This window comes from Heloderma suspectum, chromosome 3 (assembly GCF_057233095.1).
Source record: "Heloderma suspectum isolate Gila_16-S chromosome 3, 16-S_ref, whole genome shotgun sequence".
Classification (NCBI taxonomy): domain Eukaryota; kingdom Metazoa; phylum Chordata; class Lepidosauria; order Squamata; family Helodermatidae; genus Heloderma; species Heloderma suspectum.
In genome coordinates this window covers 138,490,605-138,504,599 of record NC_139460.1, presented here as the reverse complement: position 1 = coordinate 138,504,599, position 13,995 = coordinate 138,490,605, and the positions used below count along the sequence as shown (strand labels likewise).

Below are 13,995 nucleotides of genomic sequence, written 5' to 3'. Positions count from 1 at the left end.
TGCATTCTTTACAGTGGCTAGAGAGTGGTGTGTGTGGGGGGTGGAATTCTCCTGCATTTGCATCCTGTCATTTATGAACAGTTTGCAATTTCTAAAATAGCTCCAGGTTGTGTGTGTGTGTGTGTGTGTGTGTGTGCGCGCGCGTGTGTGTTTCGTTGAAGCAGCAAAATGTGGGGTTATGGTTTCTTAAAGGCAATCTGACTATTGCTCTTGTATTCTTTATCCAGGGATATTAGAGCTCATTCTTAATAGGGAACCTTGTTTTGTAACTCCCCGTCTGTTCAAAACAGACCTTACCCCATTAGAAGGTCCTCCCTTGTGTGGGAGAACCACAGCTGTTACCGTAAATCTCATCCAGTAACTGTATAACCCCCCATTTTGTGGTTCTGAAGGATGAAATTGAGAAATGGAATACGGTGCACTCATCCTTTACCTCTCCAATTTTAGGCCCTTGCACATCATTTTCATGCTTTTATTCCAAATCAAACAACATTAGTGAGCAACACCACCCTCTGCTAAATGTCTAGCATCAAAGGCCACTTTTTACAATGCTGACATTTTATTTTTTTCTAAGGGGTTAGTGAATCCATCCCCTTTTCTCAAAATCTTGGTAATTTCTTCAAGGCTATTTTTACCCCTGTCGGATTTAAAAGGCAGGAAAGATGCATCATTTTGAAATGGAGTTTCCACAAAGCAAATAAGGCCCCAACTTAGCTTCTTCTTTTTTAAAGGCAATATAAAAAGCAAATGACCTTATGGGGTTTCTGTTTCTTTAATCTTTGTGAAGGAAGTGGATCCAACTTCTTATGGTGAAATATTGGGGGCTTTAATAGAAATAAGAAGTGGTTGAAATCATTAGCACAACAAAGCAAACTATAAGCTTGGAGATAAAAGTCCCTGGGGAAAGAATCCTCTGAAAATAAATGGGACTTGATAGATTTCCATATCATTTATAACTTCCCTTAATTACACTTGGAAGACTTGCCAGTAAAACTGGAAAATTGGCAGCCTATATCCATTATAGTAATTTTGCCGACCATGGCAAGCAGCTGGCCTTACTGGATTTTATTTCCCATCACTCACAATTAATCATCAGCTGGAGATGTCTGAAACTCTTCAGAATGTAGCAATACTGTGTGACATTTGGGCTGCCTTAAAATGCTAAAATCTGCTGAGTAAATGGGCCAAGCTTTCTTTCCTTCAAGCTAACTCATTTTGGTGCAAGGCAGGCTGCTGCTTAATGAATGCCACTTTGATAATCGGATGCGAATGTGAACCTTGACCTGGTGTCAAAGGAGAGGACGCAGCAAGCTGGGTGAAAGATATGAGACTCAGATCTGCAAACTTTACACCAATTAGACAGAGTGGAGAAATACATCAGTGCCGATTGGGTTTATCAAAAAGACTTGCGGGGCTTTTGACTGTTTTGTAAGCCTAACATTGAAGACATCCTGTCACAATCATTAAGTCTTTATCAGATGATTCACAAAAGTCTTAGGGGAATGGGCTAGACTCACAAAGATCTCCTCAAGAGCTTTCTTCATTGTACCTCCAAATATGAAGAGAGCACAAGAGAATACTCATGTTACTTTCTTGCACGTAGTGAAAATAGATTTAATGTTGCTACTTCCCTGTCCCTCCATTTTCTGAGGGGCAAACATCATGTTTTTTGGCACATTGTATATAACACTCAAGACTGTACAAGTCCTTTAGGTTTCTTATATAAAAAACCCATTAACGGAATCTAACCCCAAATTTTGTTTTCCAATTCCTTTTTTGTTTTTTTTTAAGTACATTAAAAAGTTAAAACTTTTAACATGGAAATCTAGAGAATTTTGATGCAAGAAGCCACTGAATACCTGGTGTTACACTTCATTTTTGGAATGAAATGTTGCTTCGTTCCTACTCAGTGAACAATGAAATTAAATATTATTTTGTCATATTAATTTTAATCCCAGCAGTTTCAGTTTTGTTTCTACTGAAAAGAAAAGCCATTTTGAAAATCTGCATTTTGTTTTGTGTTTTTAATTTGCTTTTTCTAGAAGTCAGAGAACTTAAAGATGAAATTGATTACAGTGGCCTCAGTTGAGTAAGAATCCTGAGGGTTTTATTTGATTTTTTCCCTCCCCATTTCAGGTCACCACTAAAGCTACGATTAAACTATAGAGTGAATTTTTAATCAGAACTGGATTTCATTACCGCAAACTGAACTACAGAGTGAGATTTCTATGTGTGTGCTTTTATTCCAGGTCCATATCTTTAGAGAAGTTCTTGAATATTTTTTTAAAGCCTAACTTAATCCTTAAATGAGGAAAGAGGATATTTTAGAGATCTCTAAGATATTCATTTTCCGGCTTAAATAATACAGGCAGGCAAAAAGATACACACAATTATGCAGTGAAAGAAACTGAACAAAGCCCAAGGGAATGAATGAAAGAGGAAAGGGAGAGATATTGGGGACTAATTTTAGGATTTGCTGTTTTGCAACACAGTGGGGGTAAAAAGCTACAAAGGATTGACATAAAGAACAATTATTAAATGTGGGTGCTTAAGTGACACTTTCCACTAAAACCATTTTAAACAAATTGGCTATATTAGAAGTAATGCTCCAGTATTTAAAAATTGGGTATCTATGGAAATACAAATTTCTTCCTAAAGTGGAGAACTAACTAGATTAGTTTCTCTACAAGGGTTTACTGGGTGATTTCACTCTAAAGAATACATTTCCCAGTTTACCCCCTGTAGAATATGTGTGAGTGCAGACCTACAGACAGAGGGGAGATACATAGGGAACAAAGTCAGGGGACACAGCTTATATGGGAACCTATATAAGGCAGCCCTCTGTCTCTGTTCGTAAGTTTTTTTTAAAGATCTTGGTATGCTCATAGGCAGAGCTTGTTGAGTCTCTGGAAAACTGTTGCTTGGGGGCTGGAGCTGAGTACACATTTTGTACCAGATCCAGAATAAACCCATATGAGCTGTGTAACATCATGTATGGTGCGTCAAGCATATATACATGTTTCTGGTCAGAAGATGCTGATAGATTTGAACTACTTAAGTTACATGGTGTAGAATTTAGGAACTGAAAACACACTTCCCAGTTCAGAAAGTCTGTGCCAATGATGAAGTGAGGCAAACCCATTCTCCAAAGCTTGGCTTGTAATTAGCTCACTTCAGTTTAGGGGATTTCCCCCCTCCCCATTTTCCCAAACATACCTTGTGAGGGTCAGGGAAGAAGGGAATTCTTGACAGGGAAGGCTGGGGAGAATGGAAGACTATAGGGTGCCCCCCTGGGCCAAATCGTTCCAAGCTTCCAGAGAACTTGGGAAAATCTTGAGCTTTCTCTAACATTTCTCTGGGAAAGTTTGGAAACACCAGGCCTGTTTCAAAATGAGGTTGGAGAGTGTTTGCCCATCACTAAATGAAATTATGATGATAGGATATTTCTCTTTTCCATTAGTTATCCTAGTACCATTTATGCTGCTTGCACAAGCCACAGGCCAATGCAAAGTTAAGGCCACTTCAACTCATTCATGCCAATGCAATTACAAGTATATGTTGTATTGGGTTGAGTCTACAAATAGACTCAGAACTTAATTCTCTTCTGGAATGGAAGGTGTTAATTCAGTGGGAAGACATGCATAATTCATAGGGCTGTGCATGAACCCCCACCCCCCACCCACTTCAGAGGCCAATTTGGAGCTTTAGATTTGGGCCCCGATCCACTTTGGACTGATTCAGACCCGATCCAACCTGCTTCGTACTCCGGATCTGAAGCAAGAGAGAGACCTTGAAGCAAGGTTCAGAAATCTGAACTATTCAGATGTTATGTTTTCCTGTTGACTTGCATTGGAAAACAGAAACAGACATAACTTTTTTTAGTTTTTATGATAAATACATGATATTTGGAGACCTGGCAGCCCCTATGGAGGTGATTGAACCTGCCAGATTTCAGACAAGTTAGGTCCAGTGGCTTTTGTGCTAGCCACAGGTGAAATTTGCTTTTTTCAAGAAAATCTGTTAAAGAGCTATAATTTTTTTGTGCTTCCACACAAGTGCATGGAATTTGGGGACCTGGCAGCCCCTATGGAGGTGACTGAACCTGCCAAATTTCAGACAGTTAGGTCCAGTGGCTTTTGTGTCAGCCACACATAAAGTTTCCTTTTCTCACAAACTCAAACAAAAGGTAAAAAAAAACAAAAAAAAACCTGTCAACCCACAGAGGGGATTAGAGATCCTAATCAGAAGGCGTGTAAGGTGACAATTAGGTTACTACCCCTAATCTCTGTTGCAGGTTTTTTGAAGTGCAAAATAACACCTCTCCCTTAGTACTTTCCTTTTGTCTGTCCTGAACTGCCCCTATTCAGTTTTACTGGATGACCTGAGGCTCTTAAGGGAAGAAAAGTTAAAACTCTTTGGCTGCAGTACACATTACCTGGGAGTAAGTCACACTGAACTGAAAGTGAGTAGGTGTAACTTCTTTGTTTTTTAATAAAAGGACATGAACTTTGGGGACATATTGGTAGCCTCTTCAGAGGTAGTTGACGACCCTGCCAAGTTTCACAGATAGGTCCAGTGGCTTTTGCCACAGGTAAGTTTCCCAGTGTTTCTTTAAAAAAAAAAAAAAAAGGTAAGGGCCATCTTACAGAGAGTTAAGTCATAGCCATCAGCAGTACCAGCCAACCACCACTCAGGTGGGCACATTCAAGGCTGGCACAGACCCCCTGGCAGTGGAGGAACTGTGCAGCGTGGCATGGGTGGCAGAAACTGGCAGAGGAGGAGGACAGCAGCAAGGAGGGCACTGCACAGGCACTGGGCACAGGGCAGGCTGGCAGAGAGGCAGAGAGACACACACACCTGTTCAAGGCTCGCACAGCCCCCCGGCGGCAGCGGAACCATGCAGGACAGGCTAAGGTGGTGATACCCCTAAGATGCTTCATATTATGTATTGTGTACTGCTTTGCCCCACAGAATATCTTGGACTGCATATTAGTGTACTGCTTTGGCCACACACTGCTTGTGCACAGTAATGTGTATGTTGCACTCACACAGTGCGCATGCGTGAGCGCACACACACACAACCAAAAGAAAAGAGGATACAGAAAGAAAAAAACTACCTACAGAAGTAAGGGGTGGGGAGAAGGGGAGTAACACTAACACTATCCATCTAAAGCCAACAGAAGAGAAAAGGGGGAGGTATTTTTTGTTCCCTAACCCCCCTCTCCCTCTCCCAAATCTTAAGCAAATTGTTACATTTCCCAGACAGGCTGTCTGGGCTTCAGAATTGTCTGTATCGTTCCGAAGTGATACAAAGCACTTTGGTTTGATCCGACCCACTTTGGACCGATCCAGATCCAAACCGATTTGATCCAAATCACCTTAATAATTAGCCCTCCCCATAAGTTTATGTGATTCACACATAGCTGCCAGCCTTGTGGGATCACAGTAAGGAAAATGGTACCTACATTTCCATGGGAAATGAGTAATACCCTGGGAAGGACTAACATGTTAATTGGGACTATTCTGTAATGTTTCACACATGACAGATTTCCTATATGTGGGTATCACATTGTGTATGTAACATCACATGTGATGAGCAATTGCGTTTCTATTTCACTACATGTATGGTTGGCAGAAAGTTCTAGTGGTTTCCCATGTGATGTATATATGGTGAATTTTGTGTGTGTTTATCATGTGTGACAGCATAGACAAAAGTATGGGAAACAAGAAGCAGCATGGGAATGAACATGAACAGACGCAGTTATATATAACTGGACTTTAGTTTGGTTGGGGGTGAGGGTTAAGATTTCAGCCAAAAGCTCCACGAAGAGAATGGACTCTGACAAATAAATTGAAGGAAGAGAAAGATCTCACATGCTGGTATTCTGGGAGGGAGCCAGTCATAAGGGGAAGCAAGGTTTTATCTAAAATAATAACAAGTGTGGTAGAACAGGACATTTCAAGTGGCTGAGAGCAATGGATTTTGGTCATAAGCAGGGATTTAACAAGAAATTTATGTAAGAAATTTGTCACGAGGCCCCCAATCTTCTAGGGAGTACTAGTTTAGTCCCAGCAGCTGTGGTGATTCATTTCAGGTCAACAAAGAGGCAGTATGATTTAGTCTATTGTTTTCTTGCCAATGTGGAACAAACACAGCTGAGTGGCAGCCATTAGAAACAATGAACTGACATGTTGTGGGCTACCTGTATGGTTAGCTGTCTAATGAGCATTAGCTCAGGTCAGTGTAATATGAAAGTAGTTCTACATCCTTTTCCTAAAGACATTAAGGGCACAATCCTAGGCATGCTTAGACAAAGAAAAGGCTTACAACTCCCAGAATTCTCCAGCCAGCATGGCTAGCTGGATAATGCTGGGAGTTGTAGGACTTTTTTCTGTCTAAACATGCTTAGGATTGCGCTCTAATACTGCAGTGCTGTACAAACCTGGGAGTACATCCCATTAAACTCAAAGCTTTTACTAGACTTGTATAGGATTGCATTGTCATTGGACTAAGATTCACTGATTGCAATGGAACTTACATCCAATAATGCCTTTAGGATTGAGTTGCCAGACTGACTCTCATTGTACTTACTAAAGAACTGAATCACTCGATTGTCAAAAGCTATTTTGCAACATGAATGACAGAAATTACTTTCCAGTTTTGTAGGAGCCCCTGTTCGTAATTCAGGGTTATTTTTGAGGATATTTATTTACCATCTCCATTTATGAATTCCTGGTGCTCACTCTTTAAATTCCCCTGGAATTAAAGAATAAATATATATAATATGTAATATTGTTAACAAAGGGCTTGGGCAACTTATATAGAGAGCATTTATAAATTGCTTTTGCAAATAAAACATAGCAACATTTAGGAAATTGCAAATAACTTTGCCATGTGGTAGCTACTTCAGTTCTGCTTCTTCCGACATTTTGAAGGTAGAAGACCTCTGGGCCACATGGGAGGAGCCCAGACTACCGCTCCTCCACATGTCAACATCACATCTCTTGGAAATGCGGACAACACACGTGTAGAGAGGAGCTCATGCTTCGGAGGTCACATGACAAGGGGCGCTGTGCTGTTGTACAAAGTATGCAGCATGTATGAGGGGGTAGAATTCCAGACTGTACCACTTCAGGCTGGGACATATTTTTGAATGATAAAAGCAATCCTGCATATAATAAACTAGCCACATTAAGGCTTATGTTTTATCTATTAGATTGTGGTCAGTCTTTAACTTTTGTAAAGTGTTTACATTTTAAGTGCTGCAAGAATATTTATTTATTTTTGTTAATAATAATACTGGAACCACCTCCCTGATGTGCTAGATTACTATATGTAGGGCACATTTTACATGGGAAGCATTAAGCAATATGAGTACACAATGTGGTTTGAAGTGGTACAGTCCAGAATCGTACCATCTCACTTTGCATAATGTATAGAACAGCTCTAGCACAAAAATACTTTTACGAGACTTAAAAATAAGCTTTCTTACTTTTTCTAGCTCTATGGCACTCTTTTAACTATGCTTGCAAGGAGTGTTTCCTTGAATGGACTATTGTGAACTCTATTGAACTAGAGTTCAAACAGGTAGAAATGGGAAATGAGCGTGCTGCTGTGAACAAATATGAGATGTGAGACTGGGTGTTGTTACTTTGGCTCTCTAAGACTTTCCTAATAGACACAAATTGGTGTTTCCCTTGAAACATGGAAACTGTATTGGCTGATGACATAGCCATTTTTGTGCTCTGCCCTAGAACAAAAAATAAGCCAAATTCTTAACAAGGAATGCTGAATTCTCTGACCTCTATAAATTATGTGGAATAAGAACATAAGAAGAGCCATGCCAAGGGCCCATCTAGTCTAGCATTCTGTTCACAGAGTAGTCAACCAGCTGTTGATGGGAGACCCACATGAGTGCAACAGCACCCTCCCGCCCATGTTCCCCAGCAACTGATGTATATAGGCTTACTGCCTCTTATTACTGGAGGTAGCATAGTGGCATCAGGACTGGTAGCCATTGATAGCCTTCTCTTCCAGGAATTGGCTAACCCCTTTTAAAGCTATCCAAATTGGTGGCCATCACTACATCTTGTGGTAGCAAATTCCATAGTCTGACTATGCACTGTGTGAAGAAGTACTTCCTTTTATCTGTCCTGAATCTCCCACCAAACAGCTTCATGGGATGACCCCGGGTTCTAGTATTATGAGGGAGGGAGAAAAAATACTTATATGGGGATGCATAATTATGCTTCTCCTAATGACAGGAGGGACAAGGAGCTATAGGGTACTAAAGCTCTGTCCCTTGATGGCTGGTAATCCAAATGAGGCCATCTCTTTTTGGAGATTTCACTAGGCCTTGTTTAGGCAATTTTCAGGCCTTTCTTCACAGCCTTATGTACTAATACATGCTTTAAAAAAATAAATACGTTGTAAGCTGACGTTCTTAGGATACCGAGTTCTCTATTCTGCTCCAGAACATGCATTTCTCCTGGGCTTGCCTGGAATTGTGGAATATACACTTAGCCCTGGTCATAGTCAGAATCCATACTCATAGAATCATAGAATAGTAGAGTTGGAAGGGGCCTATAAGACCATCAGGTCCAACCCCTTACTCCATGCAGGAATCCAAGTCAGAGCATCCCTGACAGATGGCTGTCCAGTCTCCTCTTGAATGCCTCCAGTGTGGGATAGACCACCACCTCCCTAGGTAATTGGTTCCATTATCGTATTGCTCTTAACAGTCAGGTAGTTTTTCCTGATGTTCAGCCGGAATCTGGCTTCATGTAACTTCAGCCCATTATTCTGTGTCCTGCACTCTGGGATGATTGAGAAGAGATCCTGGCCTTCCTCTCTGTGACAACCTTTCAAGTACTTGAAGAGCGCTATCATATCTCCCCTCAGTCTTCTCTTCTCAAGGCTAAGCATGCCCAGTTCTTTCAGTCTCTCTTCATAGGGCTTTGTTTCCAGTCCCCTGATCATCTTTGTTGCCCTCCTCTGAAGCCTCTCCAGCTTGTCTGCATCCTTCTTAAAGTGCAGTGCTCAGAACTGGACACAGTACCCCAGATGAGGCCTAATCAGTGCTGAGTAGAGGGGAACTAGTACTTCCCGGGATTTGGAAGCGATGCTTCTATGAATGCAGCCCAAAAGAGCATTTGCCTTTTTTGCAGCCACATCACATTGTTGGCTCATATTCCACTTGTGATCAACAACAGTTCCAAGATCCTTCTCGCTTGTAGTGTTGTTGAGCCACGTATCCCTCATCTTGTAACTGTGCATTTGGTTTCTTTTTCCTAGGTGCGGAACTTTGTATTTATCCCTATTAAATATCATTCTGTTATTTTCTGCCCAGCGCTCCAGTTATCAAGATCACTTTGAATTTTGTTTCTGCCTTCCAAGGTATTAGCTATCCCGCCAAATTTTGTGTCATCTGCACATTTGATCAGCATTCCCTGCACCTCCTCCTCCAAGTCATTAATACAGTTGTTGAAGAGCACTGGGCCCAGGACTGAGCCCTGTGGTACCCCGCTCGTAACCTCTCCCCAGTTTGAGAAGATCCCACTGATAGGCACTCTTTGAGTCCGATTCTGTAGCCAACTGTGGATCCACCTGATCATTGTTTCATCTAGCCCACTTTAGCTAGTTTGCTCATCAGGATATCATGGGGCACTTTGTCCAAAGCTTTGCTGAAGTTGAGGAATATTATGTCCACAGCATTCCCACAGTCCACAAGGGAGGTGACCTGATCAAAAAATGAGATCAGATTCGTCTGGCAGGATTTGTTCTTGACAAATCCATGTTGGCTTCGAGTAATCACTGCATTGTTTTCAAGGTGCTTCCAGACTGATTGCTTTATCATCTGCTCCAGAGTTTTCCCAGGGATTGATGTCAGACTGACTGGTCTGTAGTTCCCAGGTTCTTCCTTTTTACTCTTCACACAGTGTGAATTGGATGTTGCTAAACCCCAGCAGAGCAATCCTGTGATGACAGGGGAGGGAGAATCGTTGCAGAGGAACCACCACTTGGGGTTGTGTGGCTTTTTACCCTCTCTAAGTGTCATTTCTTGCTTTTGTTTGTCTTCTCCCCCCAAGCCCCACCCTACCCCTACCCATTGGTTCCACTGGGAAGGGAAATAACTATGCCAGCTCCAGGATTGGCATAGTTTCCCCCTGTTCTGGGGGAAACACGACGTCTTTCCATCTGGTGGATCTAAAGTCTTCCCTGATCCACCCCTCACACACATGGAACACCCTCTTTTTTCCATTACCACCATTGAACCATCTGTGGTGATGGTGCTTTTCCCCACCAGTCCAGGGAGGATTTCCACAGTGGTCCTCCCTTGCTGCAGGCAGACCTTCCTCTATATTCACAGAAGGAGAGGTCTGCAGTATCCTATGGCCTCGGGGGTGTTTGCCCCAAACATCAAAAATTTTATATCTGTAGGATCTGAACTCATGTTTCCATCAAAGCTGAGTACATCATATTTCAATACAGTGCTTCTTGGCATCAGAATGTGGTTTTTGGTGATTAGAAAGTAAAAGATCTGCATATAGCATACAAGATGTCATTTTCCTTTAGCTGTTCTGTGAAAATACAATGTATTTGGACATTTTTTCCCCTTGAAATTTAAGCAAGATTATAATCTTACAGCATTTTTATGTCACTTTTTTGCTTTTACTAGGTCGCAGAAGGTCAGGAGATCTGTGTGATTGAAGCTATGAAAATGCAGAACAGTTTGGTTGCTGCTAAAACTGGCAAGGTAAGCCTCATTATACTACTGAAGCCGTGCAGCATTTTCATTTTCAACAATGATAAAAATAGATGCAATTATTCTTCAGAAATCTTTAACATTGGCATCAGTCTTAAACTGCATGGCACCAATTTGAAACTGTGGTGCCACACCAGGGTTTGGATGAGTTGTTCAAAATGGATTTGTCTTGGCTGCAGCCCCTCTGTTCAGATTTGGGCCCAGGCCACAATCCAATACAGTGTTAAGTGCACTTGAGTTAAACAGGCATATACTAGATAGTAGCCCTAGAAATCATAATGGATGACTTGCTTTGTAATTTCACCATTTAACTATATACAGCTATGTCATTTACTCACCAGCAGTATGCCGTGCACAATTGGATTTATGGGCCACAAACAGTGGTTCTTTTGATTTCCCCCCCAATGAACTTCAGTCCTCTGCCCGTCCCCAGGCCTAGTTTTTAAAGTGGTTTGACTCAGTAAATATGCAGAGCTAGTCATAAGATTCTTTAAACTATAGACTGCAAAGTACTTACAGGTATGATCTCTGGTCTTCCCAAAAGGGATATTTTTATTGTGAATAATAACATTGTTGCTCTTTGTAATTTGTGAAGTCCCACATACTGTCACGCATATAGGTGAGTCATGTGTGTGCATGTGTGTGTGTGTGTGTCTGTGTGTGTGTGTATTAGTAGAGGTAACCACTCAAAGAACCACAGAGATAAGCAATCTATTCATATCAATGGCATAAACCATTGTTCATGTTTCCAAGACCTTTGTAAAAATATGTGTATGATGCAAAATAGCCCTTGGTAGACAAGGCCTGGGTTTTTGTGTAGTATTTGCTTCAGAATTTGGATCTTTAGAGCCCATTTCTTCAAAAATAGTTGCTTCAGTGTTACAAGTGGGGGTGCTTGCATGTCGCACAAGCAAACAGCCCTCCTGTGCTTTGATGCAGCCATTCACATATGCACAGATGTTCTACATATATATCTCAACAGACCAGTAGTCTTCTCCGGCATTTGCAGACTGTGTTAGCCTTGCATATGCATGATCACATATGATCTATAAGACTTTACTGTTCTGGTGGGAATCTTTGTGAATTTAGTTAGTTATTGTCTTTTGTCACAAGTGCCCAAAGTGATTTACAGTCAAAATGCAAAGTGACTGCCGCAAAGATAAGCAACAAACCAAACCAATATCAAACACACCAATACTCTTGAGGCTCTAGATGTTTAAAAACAACAACAGATTTTTACCAAAACTACCCTTTTAAAAAGATACCCTGCTTTATATGTACCTGTTTAAAGGTCTGGGATGTATAGGTGTATAAAAATCAACACAAGCCTTCCGTCAGTGTTTTGGATAGGAATGGAAGTGCAGTACAAAAACCTGGGCAATGTGTTTGATTATGTTCCAGAAGATGCTTTTAGATTTCAGTTGTTTCATGTGTTTATATGTCCTTTAAGTGAAAAAACATCATTCATTCTCTTTGTAAAGCCAACTACAATTAAAAAGAAATGTTGCTTGGTCCTGTTTTCAGAATCAGTTGCATTATTTCTTCCTTTGTTCTGCAGGTAAAAGCTGTGCACTGCAAAGCTGGTGAAACAGTTGGGGAAGGAGATGAGCTTGTGGAACTGGAATGAAACCATTTCTTTCATACGTTACCACAGTTGGACTAGCATCTTCATGTCATGTTCATTCACAAATGAATGTTAAGATAGCAAGAGAATTATGTACAATCAAGTGTTGCTATGACCTTTTTTTTTTAAAAAAAACCACACCTATCTGTGTTGCACAAGAGGCAAGGGGCCATACAGATTACCCTGCACAGACTTAAAATTGCCTCTGGATCTCAGATTTCACTCCTTTATAAATACCTGTATATATGAGATTTGTAATTCTCGTTGGCAGTTCTACTGGTATAAAACAAATAAATAAAACTAAACGTTTTGGCATATAAACTGTGTGTGTTATTCAGACCCTTCACAACTTTGATACTTTAACCTAAGGCTTGGTCTACATATGTTGCAGAATGGACTATACCAGTTCACGGTGCAGGCAAGGGATGTTGTTTTTGAATGCTCCCCTATGTAAAATTTCCTTGCAAGTAGTAATCTAGCAGTTTATTTGCGGCAGTTTCCCAAAAATGGTATCCTCACATGCAGTCTGAAATGGTACAGCCAATTCCATCCACCTCGTTGAGCTTCATATATAGATCTGGCTGAAGGGGCACTATCAGACTAAATTTTTATTTATTAATTTAGTATTTTTATTTGATATATAAAATGTTATAAGCAATTGGAAAAACACATAATAAAAATCAAAGCTTTATATATAGTGTGCTTTCAAAATTATCTGTGTTTTCCCCCCCGTGGAATCAGCCTTCCGAAGATTTTGCAGCTTTTGAATAGTGCTGGAAACAGAAATGCTACTACTAGTTTTAACTTTTTCAACTCTAGCAGGTTCTCTATGGAACCTTGATGTAAACTAAAGTGGTGGCACATGGCCTGGCTTTAACCACATGAATCTGTGAGTACTCCCTCCTCTTAAGACCAGTCTGCAGACAGAAATGACCTGGGCGTAAATGTCCAGGCCCAGAAATACCTTTTCCTGCTTAAACACTGTGTACCTGAAAAGGAAATGGAGAAGGAAATGGCAACCCACTCCAGTATTCTTGCCAAGAAAACCCCATGGAACGTATCACAAGGCTAAAAGATATGACGACGGAAGTTGAGCCCCTCAGGTCGGAAGGTGTCCAATATACTACTGGGGGAGAGCAGAGGGAATTTCCAAGTAGCGCCAGAAAGAGTGAAGCAGCTGGGCCAAAGCCGAAAGGACACTCAGCTGTGGATGTGTCTGGTGGTGAAAAGAAAATCCGATGCTGTAAAGAACAATATTGTTTTGGAACCTGGAATGTCAGATCAATGAATCAAGGGAAGCTGGAGGTGGTCAAACATGAGATGGCAAGATTGAACATCGACATCTTGGGAATCAGCGAACTAAAATGGACAAGCATGGGCGAATTTAATTCAGGTGACCATTATATCTACTACTGTGGGCAAGAATCCCTTAGAAGAAATGGAGTAGCACTCATAGTCAACAAAAGGGTGGGAAAAGCAGTACTGGGGTACAATCTTAAAAACGATAGAATGATCTCAGTACAAATCCAAGGCAAACGATTCAACATCACAGTAATTCAAGTCTATGCCCCAACCACTGATGCCGAAGAAGCTGAGGTTGATCGG

At 41.0% G+C, this 13,995-nt stretch overlaps 1 protein-coding gene across 3 annotated transcripts in view; it reads left to right on the top strand.

Annotated features, from left to right (window-relative positions):
• PCCA (propionyl-CoA carboxylase subunit alpha) overlaps positions 1–13,085 on the top strand; it is a 343,861-nt gene extending 330,776 nt beyond the window's left edge. For all 3 annotated transcript variants that reach the window (XM_084844685.1, XM_084844684.1, XM_084844686.1), the window contains 2 exons: positions 10,680–10,757; positions 12,325–13,085. In XM_084844685.1, the coding sequence (XP_084700811.1) occupies positions 10,680–10,757; positions 12,325–12,393 (147 nt within the window). In that variant the 3' untranslated portion in view covers positions 12,394–13,085. The remainder of the gene's footprint in view (positions 1–10,679; positions 10,758–12,324) is intronic.
• Positions 13,086–13,995: the final 910 nt, after the last annotated feature.